At 37.1% G+C, this 22,093-nt stretch overlaps 1 protein-coding gene across 1 annotated transcript in view; it reads right to left on the minus strand.

Annotated features, from left to right (window-relative positions):
- Positions 1-1,049: 1,049 nt before the first annotated feature.
- The window catches only part of LOC308258454 (N-alpha-acetyltransferase 16, NatA auxiliary subunit-like), a gene marked incomplete at its 3' end in the record, with an annotated part of 32,041 nt that continues 10,997 nt past the window's right edge, over positions 1,050-22,093 (minus strand). The window contains exons 4-7 of the mRNA XM_080689056.1: positions 19,806-19,959; positions 16,750-16,869; positions 10,636-10,731; positions 1,050-1,078 (exon numbers count right to left, since the gene is read on the minus strand). Of these exons, the coding sequence (XP_080545182.1) occupies positions 1,050-1,078; positions 10,636-10,731; positions 16,750-16,869; positions 19,806-19,959 (399 nt within the window). The remainder of the gene's footprint in view (positions 1,079-10,635; positions 10,732-16,749; positions 16,870-19,805; positions 19,960-22,093) is intronic.

Raw genomic sequence — 22,093 nt, forward strand, 5'->3', positions numbered from 1 at the left:
TCTCTGCTGGTAGTGTTTTCTAGCTATGAAAAGCGCTGATTTTGTGGCAATAGAGATCAAGTGTTAGCAGGACTCTTAAAACACTGCTTTTCTCAGTCGCCATCTCCCTGGAAGTCTCGTGTATTTTTTTTTTTTTTTTAGATAGAATCTTGCTACATGGCCCAAGCCTGGACTTAAAATTATGGCCTCGCCGGGCGTGGTGGCGCACGCTTGTAATCCCTGTGCTTGGGAGGCGGAGACAGGAGGATCACGCAGGTTCGAAGCCAGATGCACTGGCGTTAAGAGACCCTGTTTCAAAAATATAAAATAGGTCTGGGAGTGTAGCCCGAAGGTAGAAGGGCTTCCAGGAACCCCAGTACCACCAAAAAAAAAAAAAAAAATCATGGCCTCCTGCCTCAGTATCCCAAGTAGGTGGAATTATAGGCAAGTACTACTACACCCAACTAATTCTGTTTTAAACAGAGATGTATTCTAAGGTACTTACAGGTGAAATAACATGTCTGGAATTGCTTTAAAAATTCTCAAAGGCTAATGATATAGAAAAGACTCCAGAAAAACCCTGACTATATATCTAAAAATATTTATTATGTGTAACTAAAAATTTTCCACAAGGTTTTCTAAATTAAGTTACTATGATTTTCAAGTTACCCTACAAACTGAAACAAAGTACCAATTTATACAAGTAAAAGTAATAAAAGAGTAGAAGAAGTAGAGAATTCAGGAATTCAGAAAAATGGGTTCCAATTGAACTGATTGCATGATGTTGGGCAAGCCATTCAACTTAAGTCTGTCTCACTGTGTTAAAACAGAGTTAACTCTCATTCACAGGATTATGGAAAATTTAAATTAAATAAGATTGAAAGTAATCTCATTTCATTCATTCATTAAAAAACTAATAAGTATATGTTATATAGCACACACATAATAAACATGAAATAGTATTACTGTGGTTAAAATGGACTGAAATGAGAAATCAAATTTCAATTCAATCTAATTTAAACTTACCATAAGGGCTAAAAAAGTCACACGTTTTAAGATAGGCTTCATAATTAGTAACAAGTTCCTGGATTATAGAAACCTGTTAAAGAAACATTTTTTAATTTAAAAATATTTTATTGAAGGTAGTATTTTTATTTATAGATTAGATTTGAAAAAATATGCAGCTTATTTTAGACCTATAAGTTAACAAAAATACTAGTCTGCCTGCATTTTCTTCTTCCCAATATAAACATTTAAGGAAGGGATGGAGAAATATTAATAGTAACTCAATAGAAACTTAATAACTTCTCATCTCAGCTGGGTGTGGTGGCCCATGCTTATAATCCTAGTACTTGGGAGGGTAAGATAGGAAGATCACAGGTTTGAGACCAGCCTCAGCTACTTAGTGAGGCCCTCTGCAACTTAGTGAGACCCTATTTAAAAAACAAAGAATAAAAAATAGGGCTGGAGGTGTAGCTTGGAGGTAGAATGCCCTTTGGTTCAATTCCCAGTACCAAAAGGGGTGGGGGAGACTTCATTAGTGTTAGCAACCCTGGTAAAGAGCAGAAAGTAAAATCAGTACTTAATAAGTATAGATTTTTCTACCCAACTTTCTTATTTGCATACTACAAAACTAAGATGTGAAACACTGCTTAATATTTTGTGAAAACTGAAACTTCAGATTTTTTTATTTTCCAAAAGAAAATAAATTATATTTCTTTCCCAGGCCTTTAAAAAAAAAAACCTATGAAAATTTACTACAGTTCTCTTGCCACTGAAGAACAGACTATGAATCACAAAGTCCTAAACAGATTTAGCATATACAGCTACAAAAGAACACATCCAGTAAGTAGATATGTTCCACTTACTGGAAGGAAGATGGTATGATTCAATTAGCTTTTTTGATCTAAATTAATCTATACCCAATAAAATCACAGAATAGTATCCATGAAGTCACTGACCATCCCACTGGCCAAAATCCCAATAACCATTTACCCTTGATAAAAAGGGTAAATAAAAAAAAGTAGAACACTTTTCAGGCCTATGTAATATCTTTCTCATACAATGCTGCACAATATAGCATAATTCCCTAGTAGAACTAAGACAACAGGAAAATAAGGTAAAAAAAAATAGGGTAAAATATAAAAATGTATAAATAAAAAAACAGAATATAAAAAAATTTACACACACTATGACCTCATTAAAACATGTGTTTAGTGAAACATTCTCAATAAAATTGTGATCAACGAGATTAGGATGATAGAAAATATGTACATTTAAAACAATGGCTTCATTTAAAAGCAGTAGCTTGCCTGGCATTGTGGCACATGCTTGTAATACCATTACTTGGGAGGCTGAGACAAGAGAATTGCAGGTTAATGGCCAGACTCAGCGATTAAGTGAAGCCCTACGCAATTTAGTGTACCCTGTTTCAAAAAAATAAAGAATGAAAAAATAGGGCTCGGGATGTAGCTCTGAGGTAGATCGCCTCTGGGTTCAATCCCCAGTACCATATACACACAAAAAAGGTTGTAAAAAGGTTTTTACTACAAAACAAAATATAATAAGACATCTTTTGACCCACCATAACTATGCCACCAATCTCACATAAGATCCTTGTAACTTGCCAGGCATAGGGGCAGCGCTTATGATTTCAGTACTTGGGAGGCTGAGACAGGAGGATTCCAGGTTGGAAGAGAGTCTCAACAAGTAGTCAGACTCTCATCAACATTGTGAAACACTGTTTTAAAATAAGAATAAGAGCCAGGTGTGGTGGCACATGCGTGTAATCCCAGCATTTGGGAGGCTGAGACTGGAGGATCGCAATTTGTGAATAGCCTCAGCTTAGTGAGGCCTCCTCAACTTAGTGAGACCCTGTTTCAAAGTAAAGAATAAAAAATAGGCCCAGAGGTTGAATGCCCCTGAATGCAACTGGCAAGATGGGGTGGGGGAAAGAGGTGCAGCTTGGAGGTATAATGCCCCTGGGTTCAATCCCCAAAACCACCAAACAAACAAACAAACAAAAAACCAATTTTGTAACTTAAAAAACTTTCTTCCAAGCTTAGAAAGTTAATACTCAGAATTCTTCAATTTACGGAAGCAATTTTTTCCATGAGCTGATACTGCCATCTACTGGGAGTTTGCAAAAGCTATATCCATCACAGGTTTTAAATAGAGTATACCTTTGTGCATCTCCAGAAAAAAAATACTTTTAAAGTCCATTTTGGCCGGGCATGATTGCACATGTCTGTAATCCCAGCATTTGAGAGGCTGAGAGAGGAGGATCATGGTTCGCAGACAGCCTTAGCTACGTAGTGAGGCCTTTTGCAACTCAGCAAGATCCTGTTTCAAAATTTTAAAAAAGAACAAAAAATAGGTCTGGGAGTGTAGCTTGGAGGTATAATGTCCCTGGGTTCCATTTCCAGTAACACACACACACACACACACACACACACACACACACACACACACACAGAGTCCACTTTGATAATAAAATACAATAGCCAGCCGGGCATTTGGGAGGCTGAGATAGGAGGATCAAGGTTCATGGACAGCTTCAGGTACTTAGTGAGGCCCTTTGCAACTCAGTGAGACCCTGTCTCAAAGATAAAGAACTGAAAATAGGGCTGGGGTGTAGCTTGGAGATAGAATGCCCCTACTAGGATTACAAGCATGCACCATCGCACTTGGCAAGAAATTAGTATTTCTTAAACATTTCTGAAGCAAGCATATTAAAAACGTCATATAACTAAAACATCTCTCAATCCCAGCTAAGATAATACTTTAAGGATTGATTTAAGGACTGCTGGCTTCAGAAATGTTTAAGAAATACTAATTTCACCGGGCGTGGTGGCGCACACTTGTAATCCCCGTGCTTGGGAGGCTAAAACAGGAGGATCGCCCAGGTTCGAAGCCAGCCTCAGCTACTTAGTGAGGCTCTCAGCAACTTAGTGAGACCCTGTTTCCAAATAAAATATAAAAAAGGTCTGGGAGTATAGCCCGGAGGTAGAAAGCCTCTGGGTTCCACCCCCAGTACCACCACCAAAAAAAAAAAAAAAAAAAAAAAAAGAAATACTAATTTCTTGTCGAGTGCAGTGGTGCATGCTTGTAATCCTAGTAGGGGCATTTTATATCCAAGCTATACGCCCAGCTCTCAGTACCCCACACACACACACAAGTATTATCTTCCCCACCTTTATGATTCAAGCAAGTAAGTGATAAGAGTCAGAATTCCAAAGCAGGCATGATTCCAAAGCAATGCCTTTCATACTAAACCAGAATTTCTCCAAGAGTTGTGCATACGATAGAACATAAAATGCTTATCATTAACTCACCAACTGCTATGATTTGAATATGATTTGAGTATGTCCCTTAAAGGCTTCAATCTGATAATCAGTTATACTAACCATTGACATTATTTCCCATATCTTATTATTCACAATTACTGCTAATTTACAAGTTATGAGTCACAGCTAAATAAAGTGATAGAGGTTTAATTAATTCTTTCTTGAGCCAGGCATGGTGGTACACACTTGTAATCATAACAGGTTCATGGCCAGCCTCGGCAACTTAGTGAGGCACTGCTACAAAATAAAAATCAACATAGGGCTGGGGGTGTTGGTTGGAGGTAGAATGCCCCTGGGTTCAATCCCCAGTACTGTAAAAATAAAAAATAAAAATTCTCTTTACCCAATAATAACTTTCAAAAACTCTGATTATAGAGGAGTTAAGGGTATAGCTCAGTGGCAGAGTTATTGTCTAGCATGCAAGAGGTCCTGAGTTCAATCCCCAGCACTGCAAAAACAAAACAAAAATTCTGACTATAGAAAAGACCATAAGATTTCAGACCTTAATAAGAAACAATGCTTGGGAAAAAACTATAATTTACTATTAGTTTTAATTATTTAATTATCTTTTCAACTTATGACCAAGATTTAAGCCCCTATTTTCTAATTTTAAAAAGTGGAAAGAGAGTTAGGTGTGGTGGTGGTGTACACTTATAATCTCACCACTTGGGAGGCTGAGACAGGAGTATCAGAGGTTCCCAGCCAGCCTCAGTAAACAGCCCTCTGCAACTTAGAGAAAATCTGTTTCAAAATAAAAAATAAGGCCAGGTGTGGTGGCACATGCATGCTTGTAATCCCAGCACTTGGGAGGCTGAGACAAAAGGATCGCAGTTCAAGGACAGCCTTCGCTACTACTTAGTGAGTCCCTTTGCAACTCATTGAGACCCTGTTTCTAAATAAAGAATAAAAAATTGGACTGGGGGTGTAGCTCGGATATAGAATGCCCCTGGGTTATATCCTCAGTACCACAATAACTAGATAACTAAATAAATAGATAAATAATAAAAAAAAAATAGGGCTGGGATGTAGCTCAGAGGTAGAATGCCCCTGGGTTCAATCTACAGTACCATGTGTGCATGTGCACGCACATACATGCAAAAACGCATTCTCTTTATTCAGGAACTCACTAAAACTCTATTAAAATGAAGTCTTATTATCTGGGTATGGTGGTGCATGGCTGTAATCCCATTGCTTGAGAGGCTGAAAGAAGGATCACAGGTTCAATGATGGCCTCAGCAACATAGCAAAACTCTCAAAAAACTAGCAAAAACCTGTTTCCAAACAAAAAAATTTAAAAGGGCTAAGAGTGTAGCTTGGCCCTGAGCTTCATTCTCAGCACCACAACAAAAAAAAGAAGCTATTTATTTATTTGTGTGTGTGTGTGTGTGTGTGTGTGTGTGTGTGTTGCTGGGGATGAAATCCAGAGACATTCTACCTCCGGGCTACACTTCTAGCCCTTTTTTTTTTATTCTTTAGTTGGAAACAGGGTCTCACTGAGTTGCTGAGAGCCTCAGTAAGTAGCCTAGGCTGGCTTTGAACTTCTGCAGTCCTCCTGTCTCAGTCCCCCAAGTACTGGGTTTAGAAGCATGCGCCACCACACCCGGCTCATCTTTCTTTTTTTTTCCTTTCATGCTACTGGGGATTGAACCCAGGGGCATTCTACCTCTGACCTACACCCCCAGCCCTATTTTTTATTCTTTATTTGGAAACCGGGAGTCACTGAGTTGCAGAGGGCCTCACAGAGTAGCTGAGGCTGGACACAAACCTGCAATCCTCCTTGATCAGCCTCCCAAGTACTGGGATTACAAATGTGCACCACCACACCCAGCTCACCAGTTGACTTTTAATTAAAGACTAGTCATCTGTATTCTGTTGACCAAACGGCATTTTACTGTTTTATTAACTCAATTTTCCATGCTCTAACTTTTTTTTTTTTTTTTTTTTTTTTTGGTGGTACTGAGGGTGGTACCCAGAGGCTTTTCTACCTCTAGGCTATACTCACAGACCTATTTTATATTTTCTTTGGAAACAGGGTCTCACTTAGTTGCTGAGAGCCTCACTTAGCTGAGACTAGCTTCGAACCTGTGCAATCCCCCTGTCTCAGCCTCCCAAACGCTGGGATTACAAGCGTATGCCACCACACCCAGCTCCATGTTCTAACTTTAAAAGCATGCGCTACAAGTTGAAAAATCCACAATCATACTGTACAATATAAATAACGAATCATGAAATAGCTAAAAATGAACTTCTAGTAATAATATAAAAATTAAAATCTTACTAGGAAAACTAGACCCGTTGTAAGATAACCTTTATAACAATCTTAGTTTTCATAAAGCTTTTATTTTCTCTAAATTTCATAGATTAACATTTCCTTTGGTATTACTTATATGCATATAATTTCAGCACACCTATTTTTTTTTTTCTGGTGTGGGGATGGAATCCAGAGGCATTCGACCTCTAAGCTACACCCCTTGTCCTATGTTTTATTCTTTATTTTGAAACAGGGTCTCACTGAGTTGCGGAGGGCCTCAATAAGTAGCTGACGCTGTCCATAAACCATGATCCTCCAGTCTCAGCCTCCCGAATGCTGGGATTACAAGCATGCACAACCAGGCCCGGCTTTCAACACTCCTATTATTAGACTAAAAAGTGAATAACTTAACTGAAACAGAAAATAATTAAATCATAACATGTTACATAGAGATTATCCTATAATAATTGAGTACAAACACAAGAGCAAAACTGAATACCAGAATTTACCTTTTCTGTGTTACAATATAAAGATTTCAAAGTAGTAAACAAAGGTGGGCAGCCTTTACTGAAGTTCCCCCTCAGAAATTTATCCATTAGTTCTCTAAATTTTTCACCTAGAAACAAAAAATACTTTGTTATATTTGATTGATGTATACAATTCTTAAAATAATTTTACAAATAAAACTCCCTCCGGAACAATTATCTCCCTATCCATGTTTTAAACCCCAAAATTCAATTAGCATTATTTTTGTTATGTAAAAAGCCTACCACCATGTAGGACTGGAGGGATATATCTCAGAGACAGAATGTCCCTGGGGTTCAATCCTCAGTACCATATACACATACACACACACACATACACACACACACACACACACACACACACACACACACACACACCCTATTTGCAACATCAAGTAACAACTATCCCATTGCTACAGCATCTCATGCAGATCTTCAGAAAGCTCCATCAGGGGACCTGCAAAGGCATAGATCACCCATGATGTATGTTTAGCATTTCCTTCTTCAAAAAATTATTTTAGGATTATTTGGATCAATATATATAATTGGAATTTTATGTATAAGCATTATAACTAAAACTGATGGGCAGTGGCTTGTGAGAGACTCAGGCAGCAAACATTTTTTCTCAAGGATAAAATTTGGGCCAAAGATTAAGTTCAAACTGACCTTAGTTTGGACCAATGTATAAGATTAAGTTCAAGTTAGCCTTGTGAAGTGAGACAAAGCACACTATGATTATTTAAATGTCTGGCACCCTGCTCTAAACTCTGTAAAAAAATAAAACTTTTCCTGTCCTTGGAGTTCCTGCTTGCATGGCTATGCCCTTGCTTTTCTGCCAAAAAAGAAAATATAAAAATTGTAAAAAATCCTAAATAAAGCAGAGAAATTTAAATCTGGTCTCATGTGACAGATCTTCTCTCATTCGACCTCGGCTCTCCTCTCACCAACACATGAACCTCGACTCTTGCTAGGGATGGACCCCGGCATCCCATTACTTAACTCTAACAAAAACATTTTTGGTGTCACTTTTTTTTAATTTTGATTTTTAATTTTAAATATGAAGATACAAAAACATAACAGTAAGGGTTAATATTTAAGAACATGGATTCTTTTTTTCCCAAACATACACATATGTCATGACTCATCTAAAAGTTAGGCTACTGAAATGACCTGTTTCTTTACAAATCACAGCACTGGACAACAAAATCCAACAACCCAAAATGGTTATTTTGTTGAACTGAGTTTAATAAATGTGCCTAAGCAATATAATTAGATGCCATAAAAATTTGAAAGAAAATTTTAAGCTAAATTTAAAGCTATTATAAAGATTCTTTTGAGATAGCCTTCAATCCTTTATTAGAGCATATACAAAGTACTGGTCTTTTGAAAACCACAAATTACCAAGACAACACAAACCTTCACTCCAGGCTAGAACTTCATCCTCACTTCCTTAACAACCAGAATAGTTTCAGAGCCTGGTGTGGTGGTCCATGCTTATAATTCCAGTACTTGGAAGATGAGACAAGAGGATCCAAGGTTTGAGGCCAGCTTCAGCAACAGTGATGCCCCCCAAACTTAGTGAGACCCTGTTTCAAAATAAAATAATAAAATAGAAATAGGGGTATAGCCCACAGATAGAATGTCCCTAGGTTCCACCCCCAGCACCAGAAAGATAAAAAAAAAAATTTTAAAAGCTTCAGAGATCAAATCTTTCTAGTACTTTCTCTAGTATTAAAAAAAAAAGTTAACAATGTTGTGGTAAACAGTAAGAGATTCTATTTTTTAAAAGAATGTGTGTTTTTCCACTTGCTTTGTGTGTGGCCTTGGACAAATAATTTGTCCACTAAAATCATCAGCTATCCACCTCATCTCCACGAAAGATGAGGATACAACATCACTCAAGAACAGTCTTGTATAGCTCACACAGGTAAACATATAGCAGTAAACAGTGTCTGGCACATATAATCACTCCACAAATGTTAATGACGTACTGGCAGAGGATAGGAGGTTCGAGGACAGTCTCAGCAACTTAGCAAGACCCTGAGCAATTTAGTGAAGCTCTATTTCAAACTTAAAAAAAAAAAAAGGGCCGGGCGTGGTGGCGCACGCTTGTAATCCCCGCGCTTGGGAGGCAGAGACAGGAGGATCGCGCAGGTTCGAAGCCAGCCACGCGCGCTGGTTTAGGAGACCCTGTTTCCAAATAAAAAATGTAAAAATAGGTCTGGGAGTGTAGCCCAGAGGTAGAAGGGCTTCCAGGAACCCCAATACCACCAAAAAAAAAAAAAAAAAAAAAGGGATAGGGGTGTATCTCAGAGGTAGAACGGCCCTGGGTATAATCCCCCCACACACACACACAGGATATAAAATATGTGGAGCTTTATAAATAAAAGCAATGGCATAATAACAAGTAAAATTCAGGAAAGTAGTTAACTCTGAAGATATAACTTCAAAAGAATGGTGACGATGTCTTTTTCTTAAACACTATACTGGGCACAAAGAGTTCATAACTCCATCAGAATATATGCTCTAAAAAGAAAATAGAAAACTTTTAAACTACTACAACTTAAATAAAAATATCTCATACATAATTTTCATCCATTCTAGAGAACTTCATTTTCTAAATGTATTGAGTGTGTGTGTGTGTGTGTGTGGGTGTGTGCGTGCGTGTGTGTGTTACTAGCGATTAAACCTAGGAGAGTTCTATCACTGAGTCAGATTCCCAGCCCTTTACTTTTTACTTGGAGACTGGTTCTAAGTTGTCCAGACTGGCTTCAGACTTGCAATCCTCATGCCTCCGTCTCCCAAGTAGTTGGGATTATAGACGTGCACCTCTGTACCTGGCAACATGTTGGTTTTTAAAATTTTTTTTACTTTTATATTTTGGTGGTACTGGGGGTGGAACCCACGGGCTTTCTTCCTCCAGGCTATACTTCCAGACCTATTTATACTTTATTTGAAAACAGGGTCTCACTAAATTGTTGAGAGCCTCACTAAGTAGCTGAGGCTGGTTTCAAACCTGTGTGATCCTCCTGTCTCAGGCTCCCAAGCTCCAGGATTACAAGTGTGCACCACCACACCAGGCAACATGTTTTTTTAAGTCATATAAGAAAAACTTTTGTATGGGTAACTTATACTTAGCCGTCAACATTTAGCAATATATTGAAATATAACATTCTTCTTTTTTTTTTGGTGGTGGTAATTGGGTTCCTGGAAGCTCTTTTACCTTAGGGCTACACTCCCAGACCTATTTTATATTTTTTTATTTGGAAACAGGGTCTCTTAAGCCAGCACGGCTGGCTTTGAACCTGCGCAATCCTCCTGTCTCCGCCTCCCAAGTGTGGGGATTACAAGCGTACGCCACCACACCCAGCGAAATATAACATTCTTAACATATGCATAATAAAATTTATAACTGTCCACTCGTATTCATAAAATTGTAGTAAAGACACTCTATACCAAAAACAAGATTGTAAAATACAAATGGTGTTATTTCAACAAGTAATTATTAGGGTTACAAAGGATATCCTAATATTACCTGGGACAAGAGTCAAAGGTAATCTTCTAGGTAAAATTGCTCTGGGGTGCTGTTTACTAATTTCTTCATAAATCTGAAGTCTCTCTTCTAAAGTACCTAATATTAGTAAATGTACATGAGATTCATAGCATTACAACTTTTATCTATGATAAAACACTAACAATCTTAAAATTATGTTATAAATAAAATTGTATTATCAATAATAAAGTTACTCTCATTTTTGACAATAATAACATTTAAAATTCTGTGCTAGTGAAACACTATAATCAATAAATCACCATATTAAACCAGCCTGCAGCAAAATTCAATACTTCTTTCATCACAATACATTAGTCTACATCTAACTCAAATCACATACTTACAAGTCACACAGTGATATATTGCACTTCTATTTCTTAGCACTCAACCCATTAAAAAGGAAAGTACTTTTATGATATATATCTTATATAAACATTCTAAACCAATGAAGCCTACATATATCTCCCTTAATCAACTAACCTGTTGATTAAGCTTGAAGAAGTAACAGTTTTAGGACCACAGTTGTAAACTATTTGGAGTTTAAAACATGAACTAGCAGGGCATAGTGGTGCACGCTTGTAATCCCAGCATTTGGGAGGCTGAGACTGGAGGATCGTGGTTAGCCCACAGCCTCAGCTACTTAGTGAGGCCCTCTGCAACTTAGTGAGACCCTGTTTCAAAAGTAAAGAATAAAAACTAGGGCAGGAGGTATAGCTCGGAGGTCAAATGCCTCTGGGGTTCCATCCTCAGACCTACACAAAAAAAATGAATTAAATTTCTGATTGTTTTGATACTTAAATCTTCAATGAAACACCATTAAAAGAACCCAATTACTCAAGATTCTTTAAGCAACAATAACTAACTAGGTGTGGTGGCACATATTTATAACCTGAGTACTTGGTTGGTTTTATAATCCGAGTACTTGGTTGGGAGGCTAAAACAGGAGGACCATGGGTTTGTGGTCAGCCTCAGCAACTTAGTGCAGCACTCAGCAACTTAGTGAGACTCTGTTTCAAAATAAAATAAACCTGGCGTAGTGGCACACGCTTGTAATCCTAGCATTTGGGAGGTTGAGACCTGAGGATCGCGGTTCCCAGTAGCCTCAGCTACTTAGTGAGGCCCTCCGCAACTTAGTGAGACCTTGTTTCAAAATAAAGAATAAAAAATAGGGCAGGAGGTATAGCTTGGAGGTCAAATGCCCCTGGGTTCCATCCCCTGACCTGCAAAAAAATAATAATAATAATAATTAATTAATTAATTAAAATATAAAAAATAAAAGAGTAAGCCAGGTGTGGTGGTGCACACTTGTAATCCCAGGCCCTTCGCAACTCAATGAGACTCTGTTTCAAAAATTAAAAAACTAAAAAAATAGGGTCAGGGGTGTATCTCAGAAGTACAATGCCCCTGGGTTCCACCCCAGAACCACAAAAAATAAAAAAAATAAAAGAACAAAACAGCCGGGCGTGGTGGCGCACGCTTGTAATTCCTGCGCTTGGGAGGCAGAGGCAGGAGGATCGAGGCCAGCCGCACTGGTTTAAGAGACCCTGTTTCAAAAATACAGAAAATAGGTCTGGGAGTGTAGCCCAGAGGTAGAAGGGCTTCCAGGAACCCCAGTACCACAAAAAAAAAAAAAAAAAAAGAACAAAACAGGGCTGGGGTGTAGCTCAGAGGTAGAATATCCCTGGGGAGAAAAAAGAGAGGGAGGGTCACTTCTTCCAAATGACATAAAATATACTTCTAGGAGAAACTGCACCTTCCCTACCAAGACTAAACTAATTTGAGAGTATCACAGAATAGGCTCTGAATGCAATTCATTATTCTAAAATAACATCCTACATTATTTATAATGGAAAATTATTTTATATAAGCACTAAGACAATTTACAGCAGAATCTTAAGAAAAAGCAAACTTCTTTTTAAACTGTAAGGTTTTTTGTTTTGATGGGTTTTTTTGTTTTTGTGGTACTGGGATTCCTGGAAGCCCTTCTACCTCTGGGCTACATTCCCAGACCTATATTTTTTATATTTTTATTTGGAAACAGGGTCTCTTACGACAGCGCAGCTGGCTTCGAACCTGCGCAATCCTCCTGTCTCCGCATCCCAATTATGGGGATTACAAGTGTGCACCACCACGCCCAGCAAACTGTAAGGTTTTAAGTGGATTTTAATCCCAGACCACAGAAATATAAGAATAATTCTTAGTGTTAACAAAGAATAATTCTTAGTGTTAACAAGGTATGCTCACAGTAAATGTAGTGTTTAGTATTAAGATTATAAAAAAAAACATTGTACTTTTTAAGAGGTAATGTTTGACTTTGTATAGACTCATTCCTTCCCCCAGTAATATGTTTTGGAGCTCTGATGTAATTGGACTTTTTAAAAAAGTAGGATATCTGAAAAGTTATCTTACACATTCTATTAATGATTTGGAGACATCACAAAATATTAAGAGACCCTCATACTGACATTTACAACAAAGGCTACTGGAGATTTTTTTTCAAAGGGTAGTTTTCATATTTACTCCTAATTTTAGAAAATAACAAGCTATAAGTATAAAAAAATTTTCTCCATTACTCTAGACATGAGTATTATAAACATTAAGACAAAATAATACCATTTCTATTCCCAACTTAAGTCACAAATTGGAGCTCCAGAACTTACCATGGGGGAGAAAAGGCCCTAAGTAACCTAAAAAAAAAAAAAAGTAGTGTAATTAGTTTGTATTGAACACATTTTATAATAACCAAAGATCTTGACAAAGGGTCAAGGATACATAATTTCAAAAAAATGTAGAACACTGAAATAAAACTTTTAGACTTCCGGGAAGATGGCGACCGAGAAAAGCGGGGCTTAAGAGCCCCGCTAACAACCAATCTCCATTACCACAAAATCAGTGCCTTTCATAGCCAGAAAACACCATCACCAGAGAAACAAAAAAATCTCCAGGCTCCAGAGAGTAGGGGGACTCAGAACGGAGCTCAGAGCCACAGAGGAGATAAGCCGGCCTCACGCCCGAGGACACAGCAGCAGCGCCTTACTGCCCCCAGTAGTGGCGAGCTCACCGGATGGCTATGGCTACAGACCAACGCACTCAACAGCCCACCAGGCTCCAGAGAGAAGCGGCAGACAGTGAGCCGAGGGACTCAGAGTGAGTTCAAAACCAGAGAAGCAATACTCCAGCCTCACGGCCGAGGGCGTGACAGCAGAGCCATACTGCCACCGGCGACAGCAGCAGCGAATTCACCAAGGCCACTACAGCTCCATCTGTGTACTCAACAACAGTGAGTCAAATTGCAGGCCCCAGAGGAGAAATCCCAGTACTGCACTCCCAGAGACTTGACCCAATGGGGGAGTGGCAGTGGCAGAGATATCACAACATAGGAGAACGCCCAACCTGGCACCCCCCATAGTCTAAAGCAGCCTCCATCGACTCCCTGGGTCTGAGACTCTGTGATACAACCCAGTAAAGGAGTAGTGGGATCTGAGATACCACAGACTCGAGATCCAGAGCACCTTAAGTGAAGTCATAGTGACCCAAGGGAAGACCCAGAGAAGGCACAAACTTCCGAAATCATGGGAAAGAGGAATAACAATGGAGCAATGAATGCCCACAATCCCACAACATCAGAACCCGATAAAACAGAAATTCAGAGATTTCTAGAAGATCAAATCAGGAAAATAACTTTAGAAATAATAGAGGTGTTTCGAAAAGAATTCAGAGAGAGCCAAAAAGAGATAAAGGATGCAATTAATGAAGTAAAGGCCTCAATTCAAAGTACAAACAACCGATTAGACCACATGGAGAATAGAATCTCGCTCTTAGAAGATGATCATTCAAAAAATGAACGCATAGTTTCTAATTTAGAAAAAAAATATCCGACAGCAGGAATCTGACATTGAAGAAATATGGGTCCATTTTAAGAGAGCTAACCTAAGAAAAATTGGAATAGAGGAGGGAAAAGAAGGTTAAACCAAAGGGATCAACAATCTTTTCAAGGAAGTAATAGCAGAAAATTTTCCAAACATAGAGCAAGTGGTCGATACACAGGTCCAGGAAACTTATAAAACTCCCTTTAGACAGGATCGGAGAAGAGGATCCCCATGCCACATAATTTTCAAAATGACCAATGTGGAAGCCAAGCAGAGAATCTTAAAGGCAACAAAAACAAAGGGCCAAGTGACATTCAGAGGCAAACCAATTAGAATCACTCCAGACTTCCCAAACCAATTCATGAGAGCCAGAAGGGCTTGAAGTAACATATTCCAAACTCTGAAAGAAAACAACTTCCAGCCAAAAATTTCCTACCCAGCAAAACTTTCTATCAAATTAGGTGGAGAAATAAGAAGCTTCCATGACAAACAGAAACTGAAGGAATTTATGTCTTCAAAACCAGCGCTAGAGAAAATACTCAAAGAGATTAACTACAAAGAAGAAATAGGTAACACACAACAGAACCAGAGAAACAAGATTTTCTATCCAACAGACAACTAAGATTAGTTATCTGTGGAGATTCATTATTTATGTTAGTCTTTTACCTATCTCTAAATGGTATTGTTTGCTTTTATTGTTGTTAATTTTTAGGATGTCTAGTTGGAATATTAATATACCTTCAGATATAGCATTTAGAAATATTTTATCCCATTCTATCAGTGACTTTTAACTCTGTTTACATTGTCTTTGGATATGCAATATTTTTTTTTATTTTTTAGGGAGTTTGTATACTCTTCTGTTGCCTGTGCCATTGAAATCATATCCAAGAAATCACTGCCAATTTCAATGTTGTGAGGTTTTATGACCCAGGTTTTCTCCTAAAAGTTTATAGTCTTAAGATTTATATTTAGGTCTTTTATCTATTTTGAGTTAATATTTGTATTTGGGATTAGGTAAGGGTCCAATTTTATTCTTTTCCATTTAATTATTATTTTTCAACAATATTTAGTTAAAAGATTATTATTTCCACCACCAAATGTTCGTGGAAACCTTGTCAAAAATAACTTGACAATATAGGGAAGAATTTAGCTCTAGGCTTTTATTTAACTCCAATGGTTTATATATCTGCCTTTAGAACAGTACTACACTGTTTCAATTATTGTAGCTTTATATGGTTTGAAATCAGAAAATATATATCTTCTAGTTTTGTTCTTTTTTGAGATCGTTTTGGGTATCTCGAGTCCATATTCCATATTAGGATAGATTTTTTTCTGAAAAATAAATATATAAATATATGATAGTTTCACCTAAAAAAAAAAGAAAAAAATATTCTCTGGTAAGAAAGAAAGCAAAAAGAAATATTGAAATGTTATCTTTAAGTTATCAAAAGCTTGGTATCAGACAAATGAAACTGTTATGTGAGATTATCATTTTTAATTTTGGATAAATTGCTATAATACTAGATGTCAACCACTAAGCCAAGCATGGGAAGGAGGGATGGGGAGGGAATGGGGTGGGGACTTACTGGGGGGGGGCAATGTGTGCATGTATGTCTACAAAAGTTTTTTTGTATCCCACTATGATGTATGAATACAGTGCACCAATAAAAAATTTTTAAAAAATTTAAAAAAATGTAGAACACTTTGCTACACAGTTGGCTGAGTTTGAAATCAGAATAATTTTCATGTTGATGCTGCGTACTATATACCCTCAGCTGGATTTCTTTGACCCAATTCTTTCTGGTACTAGGGACTGGACCCAGTGGCATTGTACCTCCAAGCTACACCTTCCCTTTAGCCCTATTTGATTTTTTACTTTGAAAAAGTTTCACTAGGTCACTGAGAGACTTGCTACATTGCTGAGGTGGGCTTCGAGCCTGCGGTCCTCCTGTTTCAGCTCCCGAGGCACTGTAATTACAGTAGGCCACCACCACACCTGGGTTCCACTTACTCTATTAGGATAAGAATTTTAATTGTCAAGGATCCTAAAATTATCCATTAGTATTATCATTTATGTGTAATTATTTGAATTAAATTTCACACCCACATTTAACAGAAAAACAAGTACTAATGCCAAAGTAATTTGTTCTCAAGTATTATTAAAACTTTATATTTCATTAAACTTCAAACATTAGTTTAAAAAAGGGAGAGAAACATCATTACATACTAAGTTGCAGAGCTTTTTCCAAGCCTTCATAATAACACCAATTTTCTGCGTTCCGATCAATCAAACTTTTGAATACTTCACTGGCTTCTTTTAATCGTCCCAATTTCAACAGTATTTCCCCTAAAATTAAGTTTAGAGTCACATTCATTTTACTTAAACATTAAATAGGTTTTTGATCTCAGAGATTTCATTAAGCATTACTAGGGGATATTTATGAAAGAACTCTTATATCTCCCCTTGGGAGATGTTGCAGTTTATATAACTAAAGAGATTAATTCAAAGTTTGCCTTCAGAAACAATCCTTCATTTACTCATTCTACCACACGGTCATTTTTGGCTAGCTCTCACTCCCCAAATATACATGTAAGATTTAATTTGTCAGTAAAAAAAAAAATTCTGCATTACTAACATACAATCTTTGCATTATAACATATTTGTATATACCCTTTGAGATAATTAAGCCTACACATAGTAAAATGCTAATAAATAATTCTTATGAATTTGTCTCCCTTCTACTGCAAATTTTTTTTTTCTTTTTGCCATGGGATTGAACCCAGGGACATTCTACCTCTGAGCTACACCCCAGCCCTATTTTTTATCCTTTATTTTGGAACAGGATCTCACTAAGTTGCAGAAAGCTTCACTAAGTAGCTGAAGCGAAGCTGTCCGTGAACTGTGTGTGCTCCTCCTGTCTCAGCCTTCCAAGTAAGTACTGGGATTCCATCCCCAGTACCAAAAAAAAAGAAAAAGAAAAAGAAGACATGGAGAACTTTGTTTTTGGTAATACTGAAGGTGGAACCCAGGGGCTTTTTTTTTTTTTTTTTTTTTTTTACCTCCGGGCTATACTCCCAGACCTATTTTTATACTTTATTTGGAAAGAGGGTCTCACTAAGTTGCTGAGAGCCTCACTAAGTAGCTGAGGCTGGCTTCGAACCTATGCAATCCTCCATCTCAGCCTTCCAAGCCCAGGCATTACAAGCCTGTGCCACCACACCCGGCTGACATGGAGAACTTTTAAATGCAAATGATTAAGTAAATTAGGAGTCAATCTGAAAACACTATACAATGTATGATTCAAATTACATTAAAAAAAAAAAAAAAAGCATTGGAAGCCAGGCATAGAGTCGCACCCTTGTAATCCTAGCACTTTGGAGGCCAAGAGAGAAGGATAGCAGGTTTGTGGCCAGTCTCAGCTACTTAGTGAGGCCCTGTTTCAAAATAAAGAATAAAAAATAAGACTGGGGGTATTGCTCAGAATAGACGTATAATGCCCCTGGGTTTAATCCCCAGTACTGAAAAAAAAAAAAAAATCAGTGGTTGCCAAGGGAAGCACAGAGGAATTTTGGGCAATGAATCTACTCTATAATAACACAAGGTAGATATTTATCATTAGGCATTTGTCAAAACCCATACAATTTGATAGTGGGAGTGGGAACACTCTGTACATTTGCTCAATTTTGTTGCGCACTTAAAACTACTGTGATAAAATAAAATTCTACCATGTATTCTACCATGTAGATACACCCCCTAGCCTCAAAGAATATATATAAAGGTAAGAGCTCTGAAAGCAGGAAGATGTGATGTGTTTAGAATATTAACTCTAGGCAGATGTGGTGGTGCATGCCTGTCATCCTAGTACTTGGGAGGCTGAGAAAGCAGGATCACAAGTTCGAAGACAGCCTCAGCAACATAGTGAGACTCTTAATAACCTAGCAGACATTTTTTTCCAAATAAAAGAAGAGCTGAGGGTGTAACTTGGAATGTGAATGTCCCTGGGTTCAATCCCCAGTTCCACACATACATACATGTGTGCACAAAGGAAAAAAAAAAAAAAGAAACTATCACTTAAAAGGCAGGGTAACTTTGGGCAAGTCCTTAACCTCTCTCTAAAGCCTCAGTTTCCTCAACTATAAAATAGGGAAAATAAATAGCATCTATCTTAAAAGTGCTAAAATATTAAATGAAATTAAACAGATTGTAAATGCTATACTATGAAACACAGAGATAGTAGGAGTATGAGTAGCTGAGTGTGGTGGTAACTCCAGTACTGGGAGGCTATGACAAGAGGATGGCAGGTTCAAGCAGCCTCAGAATCTTAGCAAGGCTTTCAGCAATCTAACAAGATCTGGTTTCCAAACAAACAAAAGGGCTTGAGTGTGTAGCTCAGAGGTGAAATACTCCTGGGTTAAATCCCTAATAACACACACACACACACACACACACACACACACACACACACACATTAGCTATTATTTTGGTAGGTTTTAGAGATCCTGTAACTGTATAAAACTTTAGTTCTAATTTAATTATTCTTTTAGTTGGACATTTTATCCAATACAGTAGTACTCAGGAATGGGGACTGTTAGACTCTTTGTTGATGAACATTGCTAAATTATGTTATAGGGATCACACTTTCATAATTAGCCTGCAATGAAAATAAATTACTTGCTTTTATGATGATGCCAGTGTAATCATTTTTAAGTGTGTTTTATCAATTGGGATATACATATTTGATATTTGAAGGCAATAAAATATACTGCTTAAGAGAATAGAATCTAGACCCAAATGGGGCATTACCCATTACCCACTTTCACAACTGTCTTTTCCTGACATCCTTGGAATTGCTGAGGAAATATATTAATCAGTATCTGAACAGTATTCCAGAGATCAGAAGCAATTAAAAGAAAAGGTAAAATTATTACAAGATTTAGAAAGAAGAAATGTTAATACTACATGGAACTGAACTATAATAACTGGTTAAATTTACATTGAAATTATACAGTAACTATAAATTATCTAGCAAAAATTTAGATATATTTTAAACATAAACCACAAATAATGGCTTTCAAAATAAACTAGATTACAGCAGTTAAAAGAAGTCATACTTTTTAGTCCCTCCTCATCTCTAAAATGTAAGTAACTCTACTGTATGGTTGATATGAGGATTAAATTATTTAATAATGGCTTAGCAATAAAATGCTTAGAATTATTTAAGTATTAGAATAAAGTATATAATCTCTTTTCTATAACTAAAGTCATCACAAAAGTCAACTCACCCTTAATTTCTTCCACCAAAAGTTTATCACATATTAGCTTCTCATATGTTTCTATGTGTTCCAAAGATTCCTGAACAAGATCTGCCTCTCTCATCTCTTGATTCTGATACAAAATCAGTTCACTATATTCATAGTCTATTTTGTTAAGAGGAACCTGAAAGAAAATGACCAAATTATCTTAATTTGTATAACTGTATAAAGTAGTTACAGATATTTAAATTATCTTCTCAGGAGAAACATTTGTACAGACATAAGAGAGCAACCCACAAGCAGTTATACAAAGATGAATTAACAGCACAGACAATTATTATAGTTTTTAAAACAAATAAAGGAGCCGGGCGTGGTGGCACATGCTTGTAATTCCAGCATTTGGGAGGCTGAGACAGGAGGATCAAGGTTTGTGGATGGCATCGGCTACTTAAAGGTGAGGCCCTTTGCAACTCAGTGAGACCCTGTTTCAAAATAAAGATTAAAAAATAGGGCTGGGAGTGTAGCTCGAAGGTAGAATGCCCCTGGATTTCATCCCCAGTATAAATAAATAAATAAATAAATAAATAAATAAATAAATAAATAAATAAATAAATGTATGGGGCTTCTGTCTGTGGCCCAAGTGAAGAGGTCAGAAAATTCTATGCCCAGGTATAAAAGTGACTGAAATACTAAGAAAGCTACCAAAATCCCACTAGAACCAATGAAGGAATTTAGCAGGGTCACAGAAGATTAATATACAAAAACATACAACTTTTCTATATACTAGCAGTGATCAAACCAAGAATAAGACTAAGACCACAGCATCAAAAATAACACAATAATAGCACCAAAAAGAAACAATGCCTACATATTGAAAACTATGAAATATATCAAGAAAAATTAAAAACCTAAGTAAACAGAGAGACATTCTATTTATTCTATGTTCATGAATCAGAATACTGAATACTGTTTAACATAGCAAATCTTAATAGTTAATAAATGTAATTAATTCTTAATAAATTCAATGCAATCTCTATCAAAACTTCAGGAAGCTTTTTCATAGAAATTGACAAGCTGATACTAAAATTCATACAAAAATACAAAGACGAAGGCAGGTGTGGTGGCACAGGCCTGTAATCCCTGTACTTGGGAGGCTAAGACATGAGGATCACAGGTTTGCTGCCAGCCTCAGCAACTTATTGGAAGGCCCTTTGCAACTTAGACCCTGTTTCCAAATAAAAAGTAAAAAAGGGCTGGAAGTGCAGCTTGGAGGCGAAATGCCTCTTGGGTTCAATTTTCAGCATCACAAAAAAGGAAGTAAGGAAGGGAGGAAGGAAGGAAGCTAGAAAAGGTAAAAGTTTCAGGAAAGTAGGATAAAAAAGATTTTAAGAAAAAAACAGATCAATGAAAGAATATAAAGCCAAAAAGAAACTTTTTATTTCAGTCAACTGATTTTTTTTTCTTTTTTTTATTGTGGTACTGGGAATTGAACCCAGGAAGATTCTACCTCTGAGCTTATACCCAAGTCTTTTTTTTTTTCACTTTCAAACAGAGTCTCACTAAGTTGCAGAGGGCCTCACAAGAAGTTGTTGAGGCTGGTGGAAAACTTGCGATCCTGTTTCAGCCTCCGGAGTACTGGGATTACAAGTGTGCACCTCCACACCCAGCTTGAGTCAACTGATTTTTTAGAAATATGCCAAAGAAATGTAATGAAGGGTACATTTAAAAAAATAATTCTGGGAAAATTAAATGTCCATATGCAAAAAAAAAGATCTCAAACACATTTCATGCCATATGCAAACTTATCTCAAAATGGATCAGAAACCTAAGTTACAACTCAAAATCTTAGAAAAACAGGAGAAAATGTCTATGACCACATGCATCGAAGAAAATACTAAGCTTCATCAGAATTTTAAACTTTTCATTTAAAAGATACTATTAACATCATGAAAGTACAAGTTACAAACTAGGACAAAAATATTTTCTAATGATATATTTGACAAAGAACTTGCATACAGAATTTTTTTTTTTTTTAACGGTACTGGAGACATTGATCCCAGGGGCATTTTACCTCCAAGCTATACCCCAGCCCTATTTTTTTATTCTTTTTATTTTTTATTTTTTTGTGGTACTGGGGATGGAACCCAGGGGCCCTCTACCTCTAGGCTATACTCCCAGACCTATTTCATATTTTATTTGGAGACAGGGTCTCTTAAGCCAGCTGAGGCTGGCTTCGAACCGGCAGGATCCTACTGTCTCAGCCTCTCAAGCACGGGGATTACAAGCATGCGCCACCACACCCAGCTTTTATTCTTTAT

The sequence above is a fragment of the Muscardinus avellanarius genome (assembly GCF_963383645.1).
Source record: "Muscardinus avellanarius genome assembly, chromosome: 2".
In the NCBI taxonomy this organism is placed as follows: domain Eukaryota; kingdom Metazoa; phylum Chordata; class Mammalia; order Rodentia; family Gliridae; genus Muscardinus; species Muscardinus avellanarius.